At 36.0% G+C, this 10,533-nt stretch overlaps 1 protein-coding gene across 4 annotated transcripts in view; it reads left to right on the top strand.

Moving 5' to 3' along the window:
- slc22a4 (solute carrier family 22 member 4) overlaps positions 1-9,255 on the top strand; it is an 18,909-nt gene extending 9,654 nt beyond the window's left edge. For 2 of the 4 annotated variants that reach the window (XM_016660950.1, XM_007572585.2), the window contains 2 exons: positions 8,492-8,627; positions 8,793-9,255. In XM_016660950.1, the coding sequence (XP_016516436.1) occupies positions 8,492-8,627; positions 8,793-8,865 (209 nt within the window). In that variant the 3' untranslated portion in view covers positions 8,866-9,255. Of the gene's footprint in view, positions 1-174; positions 279-368; positions 524-721; positions 894-1,557; positions 1,685-1,832; positions 1,934-2,002; positions 2,218-3,392; positions 3,576-3,799; positions 3,936-4,109; positions 4,390-8,491; positions 8,628-8,792 lie in introns of those variants that run through there. The other 2 variants (XM_016660951.1, XM_016660952.1) reach the window with 2 other exon arrangements.
- Positions 9,256-10,533: the final 1,278 nt, after the last annotated feature.

Below are 10,533 nucleotides of genomic sequence, written 5' to 3'. Positions count from 1 at the left end.
AGACCATTGAACTAAGAACATTTAACACTGGAACTGGAAGACATGTTAAATGTACAAAATACATAAACAAACCATAAACTATCTAATATATATATATATATATATATATATTAATTTTATGTTATTTTCAAAGTTACATACTTGCGCTTTAAGACAATGTAACTGATTTTTCAGTGGAACTTGGTGTGTGAGAATCAATACAAAAACCCACTGACTACCTCCATTCATTACATCGGAGTTCTGTTCGGAGTTCTGTTCTCAGGCCAGCTATCTGACAGGTATGAGCTGCGTATCGATATACTTCCCCAATCAGTTTAATTTCTCAGTAAGGAACACATGGAGTCAAATCAAATGTATGTCTTGCACAGGTTTGGAAGGAAGCCCATCCTGTTTGTCATGATGGCTGTTCAAACTGTGGGGCTAACAGCACAGATCTTCTCTCCGAGCTGGGAGGTCTTTCTCCTAATTTTCTTTATAGTTGGTGCTGGGGGATACTCCAACTATGTCATTGCATTTGTTCTGGGTATGTGTTTTTAAAGTGAACTTGATAATATTGGTTATTTACATATACATAGTTATTTATTATGTTTGTTTGTTTTTTTTATCCTATCTGACCTCCCAGGCCTTATTGGGTACAACAAAAGTTCCCACGTTTCTCAGAATATGACACTATTCAACAGTTCTCCATAAACACATATAAAAATATGGCATTCACCAACAGGAGCTGAAGTTCTGAGCCCCAAAACCAGAGTGGTTTTCTGCTCACTCGGAGTATTCATGAGCTCAGCGTTGGGCTACATGGCGATGCCTGTAGTGGCCTTCTTTCTCCGTGAATGGCGGCTGCTGCTGATCGCCATGGCTGCCTCTGGCCTCATCTACGTCCCTCTGTGGTGGTAAGAAAATATATACATGCTAGCCTTTAGTTTGCAATGTTTTTTTAATGTTGATTTAAAATACTTTTTCAGGCCATCTTTGTGCAGAAGGTTGTCATTATAACAGTTTTTTCTTTGTCTCTACTAAAAGGTAACTAATTAGCCAAGTTTAAAAGAGAAATTGCAAATTAATTAACTGGATTGTGACTTCTGGGACCTGCTGTACTCCAAATGTTAGAGCAGCAGAATTTTAGAAACTTAATTATGTTAAATTTTAAGTTGGCATTTATCTGCTATGGACAGGAGCTTTAATACCTGGAGAAATAATTATTTGATGACTTGGGGGCACTTTGTATAAAACGCTAACCTTCATCCTCACTCAGTTCTAAAATATGGCAAAAAAAAATTAAAATTAATGTACCTGATTCTAATTAAACAGAATACTGCCCAACATCCCAAAGGTAACAGACATACGTCAACATGACGTCCCACAAGATTAGTTTAAGCTGCACTGTGGCAGCAATTTAATAAAAAAATCAAAATATCTTCAAGTTTAGAACCTGCTTGTTTCTGTTTAAAGATGTTCATGCGTTTGTTTGGAATACATAAATGAGGTTATAGCCGAGTTTGTTAATCTTTAAAGTAGTTTAAACTCCATGCAGTTGAAATGTTTTTCTATGAGCAGGTTTATCCCAGAGTCTCCTCGCTGGCTGCAGTCTCAGGGGAGAGCAGCCGAAGCTGAAGCCATTCTTAAAGATGCAGCGAAGCTGAATAAAGTCGAGGCTCCAGACGCCATTTTTACACAACCAGAGGTATGTTTGAAAGTCTGTACTTTAATATTGTATTAATATCATCTCATTTTGTGTAGTTGCAAAAGTTCCCACAACATATTTTTTATGGGAGCCTGTTTTTTCTTGCTATGTCTGACCTGCCTTTGTTTTGGTATTTCTTTTGTCACAGATTGAAAAAATTTTGGTGATGCGAGACAAGAAATTCAGCATTTTGGTCCTTCTGAAAAGCTGCAACATTTTCACCACAGCGTTGCTTTCTTCAAGCTTGTGGTATGTGTGCAGTATAATTATATTATTAGTATCACTTGTACTGAAGATTTGTCCTGAATTGTTTGGCAGGATGATCGTCGCCATGAACTACTTTGCTTTAATCCTCAACACTTCCAACCTGCACGGCAACCCGTACCTGAACTGCTTCCTGTCTGCTGCTACAGAGGTTCCAGCGTACATCATTGTCCTGTTGCTGCTGCGTTTCTCCTCCAGGCGCCTCTGTCAGTCTGCCTCACTCTTACTTGGAGGCATTATGATCATTTGTGTTAACCTCATTCCGATAGGTAAGATCCACACAGTCGGCTCTATTCCGGCCGCAGCGGAATAGAGCCGCTGTACATCATGTACAACATGTACATCATGTTTTATAGTTCCTAATTATAAAACTTTTAAAAACCAGACTCGGGTGTACGCATGTGTTGGATGGTAGGAACCAAATTTAATTTACTATACTTACAAGCAACCATAAGAAACAGTAAAATATTTGACATTTATTTGTAGTTACAGTTTGTATGAAATGTGATGCAAAAATAAGCAGTGGAAATTATTCAATGCTTTAAATTATGCTTCCATAAATGTGAATTTTTGAAGATAGTATTTTGTTTTATGAGTAGATTTCTTCTAAGACTATTTTCTTTTCCCTTGTAAAGAAAAAGTATTTTGCAAAGCAAAGAACAAAGATGAGAAAAGCTGCTGATTCTAAATAAAATGTGGACAATCTGTGTTCATTTATTCACCTGTCTGAGGAATTGAAAAGTCCCAAAGCTCAAGTCAAGACCCAAGTTCAGAAATACACAAATCAGAACAAAGAAGCAAATAGAAAAATCATATTTTTCACAATATTAAAGATATTCATCCATCCATTATCTGAACAGGTTTATTCCTGCAAAGAATTGGGTGAGAATTTAAACAACTGATTTAAAAGATGTTCACTTATTCAAGAAGTTTTAAACTGAGTGTCTGGATAAGATCCATCCATCCATCTAGGGAATAACTTCAGTGGGATTATTGAGCCCTGCAGTAAAACTGCAGCATCGTCTAGACGTTGCATGAAATTAAACAATGAGTTTTGTAAATATGCATTAAATAAGCAAACTCTTGCAGTGGCACATCTTACATTTTACTTTGCTTTAAATCAGAATCTTATGGCATACTTGAATAAAACTTGTTAATTTTGCATTTTGGGTGTTTTTGTAAGATTGGAGCAACAGAAGTTGTATTTAAATGTGTGTCTAAACTTGAAGCTTATCATAATCATTATTTTAATCTGTAATTAAATTATTTTTTCCCCTTTCTCACACATTACATGAAAATCTATGTACAGGTTTTTTTATGTAAATTGATTAAAATAACTAATTTTTGTCAAAGAGCACATTAAAGGTGGTTTCAGTTTGCAGGACAGTCTATTTTTAAACTGGATCAGTTGATCTGATTCTTTTGTCCGGTTTGGTGGCCTCAGATTTACCCGCTGTGTCTGTGCTGCTGGAGATGGTGGGAAAATTCGGCATCACGTCGGCCTTCTGTGTTTTGTACGCCTTCACAGCGGAGCTCTTCCCGACCGTAATCAGGAATACAGCCATGGGATGTTGCTCCACAGCCGCACGGATCGGAACCATCATCTCCCCATTCATCATTTATCTGGGTAAGTGTAGAACGGATTTGTGAAATCTGTCACAACTTTTTAAGATACAAATACTTTCATTCTTTTTTTTCTTTGATGCCAGTGAGAGTTACTGTAATGTCTCATGTTTTTTCTTATTCACTAAACAAACAAGCATTTTGTTTGTTTTAGAAAGTATGTGATGTTTCTCTCAGTAGATATTAAATCAGCGCTGGCTCGGTTAAATTAAAACCCTTTTGTCACAGGGTTTTACTTCAGGGCCCTTCCATACATAGTGATGGGTGTCATGGCCGTCTGTGGTTCTGGTTTCTGCTTCATGCTGCCAGAAACTCATGGAAAAGCCTTACCAGAGGCACTGTCAGACATGCAACAGCTACGTGGGTGAGTTGTTTGCAATTATCTAAAAAGTTACACTTATTTTTGGTAAAAGGTCATCTTCATTCTGCTTAGTCATCTTTGTTCTGATTCTGTGTATTTAGGATGATAGTTAATTTTATCAATGAGCATTTGTGCAGAATTGTTTTTCCTGATATTTTTGTTCCTTTGTTCAAACAGGAACTGTGTGAATAAGAAAAAGGAAGCAGAACATGAAGAGAACACATAGATGTAGTGGGTAGATGTTATTACAAATCTGCTGCATCTGCCAAAGAGTTCATTTATTTGTTGGGCTTATTTTAAAGACTGACTGAAAAGAACTGATTGAAATTTTCAGAAGGTATTTTATTATTTTTTATGTCATTACTTTCTTATGATTTTATGAACAGACTAACACTTAATAAGCAGTAAAATGATACAAATTGTCTTCAAATTGTGTAAGAAATAAAAATCTGACAACTAGTCATGCATTGCATTCACCGTCTTTACTTTGATGCCCCTAAATGAAATCCAGTGCAACCAATTGCCCTCAGCAGTCATCTAATTAGTAAATGAAATATAAGTTTAAAGCAAGGTTTGTTTTCTCTAAGATCAGCAGCTGAGCTGAGAGAATCCATGACAGCAACAATAATTAGTTGTTCATTTTCCACATTTGGCCTTTATGAAAGAATGAAAAACAGAAACTTTAAGAAGTCCAGTTTAAAGTTTGAAACAAGCCACGTTCAGACCAATTCAATAATCTTAGAGTGTTACTGAAAAGTCCATTTATTTCAGTAACCAAGTGAAACACATTATATTTTATATTTTTAACACCTTTATTTCTGCTGACAGCTAAAACACAACATTCAAAATTTGAATATTACATCAGACCAACGAAATGTGGGCTTAACAGAAAACAGGACTCATTGGGACAATTATTCTCATTTTTTGAATAAATAAAGAACACGGAGAAGATGGAGAAAATCTTTTGGACAAATTTGGACTTAAATGAACTTTTGGACCTTAATCCAAATGCAGGAGCTGTAAAATGAATACTGCACATCCCTGTGAACACATCGTTTCCACCGTTGGCACACAGTCAGCAGCCGCAGCATCCTGATGATTTTCCTCACCAGAAGTGAATTTGAGTTGATGGAAGATTGATGGAGAAAATGTGTTAGGAGCTGCAAATGACTTTAAAGTGGAGAGAAGGTTAACCTTAAAGCAGAATATTAGTGTTGATAATCAGAACTACACTAAAACAGATTAGACAAAAGCATGTGTATATGTTCAAATCGTCCAAAACTTGAAAACTGATGTTCACATTTAAATGACCAAACTTGATCTATTTAGCAAAAGAAAATGGAGATGTTTTTAAGTGACAGAAAATAAATTAACACCACACTTCCAGTTGATTATCTTTTAAAACATGCTCAATTCTAGGTACTATAGACCTTAATTTAACACATATGGGTTGGTTTATCACAAACTCCAGGCAGAATCAATTTTGTATAAAGATTTGATGTAAAAGTGACTGGGTTTTAATAAAGATTTTTTATTGTGTTACTTCTCCATTTAATTAAAAAATACATTTAGTATGGATAAATAACATTTATTCTTATAATAAGCTAGTATATTTTGTCCTTTGCCCCACAGATTAAAAATATATACATTTCCACTTTAGATGGTAAATATCTCAGCGAGCGGCGTCCACATTTTAGGTGTTTTTTTTGTTTGTTTGTTGTTGGTTTTTTTTTTTGTTTTTTTTTTTGCTATAAAAACTGGACTTTGTTCAGCTGTGGAGAACCTTGCAGACATTTTCTTTGTGTGACATTTATCAGGGTATTTCAGTGGAAGGCGTCACTTGTTACCGTGGAAAGACCGCCGTCATTTCACTTTCACTTCAGCTCCAACACGATGCACAGCATCGGCTGTGGAAAGACCTTTTAAATACTCTCTTCATGGATTTTCTTTTTCTTTTTAAAATCATCTCTACTAAGCTGTAGATGTTGGCATTTCGTCGTGTTGGATTATAATTGGCTTGGATCTGCTGGGCTGATCGACACGACACAGCTGCTGGAAATTTAAAGCAACTGCAGATTAAATTGGGGCCCAAAGTAAAAGTGAAACCGACTGGTTTTCTTCAACGGCCTGAATCTTTGTTCGCTTTGCCGAGGCTCTGTGGCTTGGATGGATTTTAATTCACTAAAACCGAAGGATGTGGTGGATTTAAGGTAAGTTTTATATTTCTAATAGAATTTGTGTGGCTACAGCTGCTACTCTCAACGATGATGAAGATGATGATGATGCTATCATTTGTTTTTCCTCAGCTGTCTTGATGCTTTTTTCCTTGATGACATTTTATAACATACAAAGCCATCTTCTTTTTGTTACACACAAATATAGTTTCAGTATAATATGGAACGGGTATTGCTGTTCAGTGTTTTTACCCATCCTATTTTTTATCGTTTAGTTTTCTGGTTGCATTTTGCGAAATCGCTCTGATGACGGATAGTAAAAATAATATTAGTTTAATACGTAAGCAACTTAAAATGCATAAATATTACTCATTCTGTTCAATTTCAAAATTCTTTTTAGTAGTTCATATAAGGAAAGGAAAGGCTTTTTATGGGCATAATGTATCAGAAATGACCACTTGATGGCGCCAAACTACTTCGTTGGTGACGTGAATTTCTGAGTGACCGCTTGTGTTTTATTTTTTACTTTGTAAATTGAGTTGGTGTGAGACATAAGCAATAAATAGTCATATTCAGTATCTTGGGTTGAAGCTGGAATAAAACACCATGAATTAGTGACGTATTCATAATTTTATAATATGAACATGTGTTTTGGTTTTCGTCTCAATTTTGTCCCAGTAAAGTTGCACAATCTAAACCTAATAAGCCACTAGATCTTGTATTGCATCTATTTCACAAAGACATTTCTAACTTTACTGCTTTTGATATATATATATTTTTTTTTTTCGTTGGGTGTTTCGGTGGTATACTGAAATTTGCCACTTCAAAAACTTTGAAACCTTTTAAGAACTAGATCAAGCTCTAACAAACTGCTTTAATGATTACAATCGGGGGAGTTTTGTGGCTGATCCCAGAGAGACTTTTGCCTTTCTTAATAAAACTGTTTATTATGATGGTGCTTTTGGATCTCTGCTCTTGGATTACTTTTGATCTCAGTTTATATTAATAGTGGATACATTGTAAGTGATCCCACTCCCCTGAACTCAGCCCAACTCATGAAAAGCTTCAGGATGCTTTGCTGTCATCATGATATTAGTCATAGCATTGAAAGCTGCTCTTTCCAGCTGTCCTAAGCAGCCTGCAGTGAGCGTGGAGTGAGAAAATAATCTGCAGCCATATTGCTGCCCTTCTTGCACATGTCCAGAAGTCCTGGCCTCACGAAGTCCAGAAACCCTCGCACCTACCGCTGCAGTTTCTGAGCAAACTCTTCACAGATCTGAAGAAGGCCCCTGTACCTCACTTTGGAGTTCTTTGAGATTTTGGGTGGTCTGCGTTTTGTCTTGTTTGCAGCAATAATCCACCTGTGCAGTCTTTCCCATACAGTATGGATTTTCCAGCACAATGTCTGTGTAAAGCAACCGTTCTGATGTTTCAGTTTAACCAGACTTATGTCAGCTGCCTCGTCTTCCCCTGTGTTGCAGTCAGTTCCTGCAGCAGCATCATGTTGACACGCTGTACTATACAGTGCTCTCCATTAAAGTCTTATGAAACATATTTCTGGTTTAGGGCTGAAAAAAAACTGAATGTAATTAAAAATGTTTAATATTATTATACTAATTTTAATCTATGCTGTTAAATCATCAGGATCACCACTGGTTTCTTTGAGCTTTTTGGTCTTCTGTGCTTGAATTTAACTGTTAATGTGAAGGATTGTGATATATTTTGCACTTCTACCCTGATTGATGCAAGCAACATAATTTAAATGGATACTGGAATCTGATTCTGAATCTACAATCTCCTAATTGTAGATTTGAGTGAACTGCACCACATGTTTTTGTATTNAATTACAATAAGCTTCAACATGCTCTGCTTGTTCAAATATTTATTTCAGATATGAGATAAATTACTGGTAAGTCCAAGTTAGAACGTGTTATTTGCAATATTAGCAATATTAATATCTAAAAGGTTAGAGTCCTTGTCAAACGACGTTTTGACTAAAGTCCAAAGGGTTGGAGTCCCAGTTAACGGCGTCTCAACTAAAGTTCTACAGCTTTTTATTTCTCTTTCTCACTGTTTACGTTTTAATTATAGTTTTTAAATCTCTTTCTCACATGCTGTTTTTATTTAATTATGTAAAACACTTTGAAATGCCTTGCTGCTGAAATGTGCTATACAAATAAAATGTGACTGATTGATTTGAATATATTATGACTTTTTATTAAATAATAACTTTTGACTCAATAACATAAAGCAAAATGTTTCCATGGCAGTTATCATGAATGAATTGGGTCAGTTACCATAAGACTTTGAAAAACTGTCGGCATAAAATTTGTACTAAAAGTTTCTTTGCCCTGTCACAGAATGTTTATCTTCCTTAATTTGCAGGGAAATACTACAAGGCGCTCCCTTACATTGTGATGGGTGCCTTAGCCATTTGTGGTGGGATTGTCTGCTTCATGCTGCCAGAGACGTTTGGGAGAGCGCTGCCAGAGGCTTTACCTCAAATGCAGCAGATCTGCGGGTGAGTCCACAACTGTTTACATTGTCTAAAAAAAGCAGTTTTAAGTCGTATTAGTATGGAACCAAATCTATTAAACTGCTACTTGTATTGTTCAAAACGTAATGATTTTAATGAGGAAGAAAGGTAATGTTTTCTAATTTGCTCTTACTGTTTTTATTCAAACAGGAGAAGAAAAGAGGTGGAAGATGAAACTATGGAGAAAGAGAACATTCCCCAATCTAAAGAAACCAAGTTATAGTTCTACATATATATACTGCGTTGGTCTTTCTGTTGACATAGTTGCCCTTTCTTAGTTGTATTATATATTTTTAATATGCAACATCATTATGACAGTTGAGAGAGGGGAGTAAAAGTTTGTCCTCACAACTGCTGATTCTTTTATTTACTTATTTCCTTGTAACTTAAATGTCAAACATGTTTTGCTTCATATTGACAGAAAAATTGTATTTTCCTGATTTCACGGGCCAGATGAAGAGTGCACATCCAGCTATTGTGACAGGGTTCAGAGGTCATGTCTCAAAGTGTTTTGGGTTGCAAAGTTGGGTTTGTGTCTGAATTATGAAGCAGAGGACATCCAAGTACTAACTTTTGAACATTAAAATTATTTAAAGCCTGTCAAACTGCAATCTTCCTGTGTCCTTACAACATTCTACACCTTGATACTTGAAGAAAAGCACAAACTTCTTCGCTAAGTCATTTGTTCTGTGACATAATAATTATTCATACTTGGCATTTTAATGGTTTTTTATGCTTCAAAATTCAAAGAGTTAAAATCTGCAAGGGAAATATCACAACATCCAACTTTATTTCTTATCAGTAAAAAAGGGATGGACGAGGAAATACTTCAAACTGGCAAGACAGTTTTGTTTCCTCCTTCTTGGTCTTAGAGCATAAAGGAAACACTCTTTAATAATTGCACTGGAAACCAGATTTCTAAAAAAAAAAAATCACCTTATAATTTACAAAAAGTTGTCAAAATTTTGAATTGCAAGTCAGAAAAATGTTGCAGATATACACTTTGAAATTAAGATCTGCCGCCTTACAGCTCAGTGCTATGCTCTCTTGTTTTTCCCATTTTAAACAGTGGCAGAGAAATAAATCTTTGTGTCTCATCTTATGTTTCATGGAAGTCATGGTTCATTAATCCAATCAATTTTAAAAATACTGACAACAACAAATCAAAATTCTGGTTTATTGTTTTCGGACTGAGTTCATCTTAGAGAGCAGTAGAAAAAAAGTGTTGAGACGATTTACATCCCATCAGGTCTGGTCATTGGGGGAAAGCGACACGTGTAAATTTAGCTTTGAATGCTCCATGATTCTGGCAGCTGTAGACAGAGAGAGTTGGTTCTTCCTTGGTATTTATGCTTACAGACGGAACCAACAACTTTCCACCAGAGCAGTTATATCAGTTGTTGACCGGAGGATTCTTACCTCCACTAATGCATTATCTACAGCACATTGCCCCACTGCAACCCAAACTTGGTAAGTTATGCTTTTTTTTCTTCTTCACCACATACCACATGTCTGGTCAGTCAAGCCCCTTCGGTCTAAGAAATGGTTACTTTTGAATGAAAAGAGTTGGGCTGACACAGCTAAACTGATCTCTATGCACTCAGTGAACATGCAGTAAATTATCTAACAGTGAATAATAATTCTGAATAAATGTCTGCTTTTTGCATTGCTTTGAGAGAGCCTGTTTAACACACGCGGTTGGTTCCTCTGAAGAGCTGATGTGAAGCTAACATCCCTGCTGTGCATCAGCTCGTTAACATGACTGACTGCAGCAGCTCACATTTCTGCACACACACATGCACAAGTATTATTTTGGGGGCTAATATGTCAGACATTTATAATTTGAACCCAGGGAAGTTCTTGTGGATAGACATTTCAACATTTCTATCTC

The sequence above is a fragment of the Poecilia formosa genome, unplaced genomic scaffold (assembly GCF_000485575.1).
Source record: "Poecilia formosa unplaced genomic scaffold, Poecilia_formosa-5.1.2 Scaffold304, whole genome shotgun sequence".
NCBI classification, from domain to species: Eukaryota; Metazoa; Chordata; class Actinopteri; order Cyprinodontiformes; family Poeciliidae; genus Poecilia; species Poecilia formosa.
Note: the sequence above shows the minus strand (reverse complement) of the source record. Positions and strands in the feature narration are given on the sequence as shown.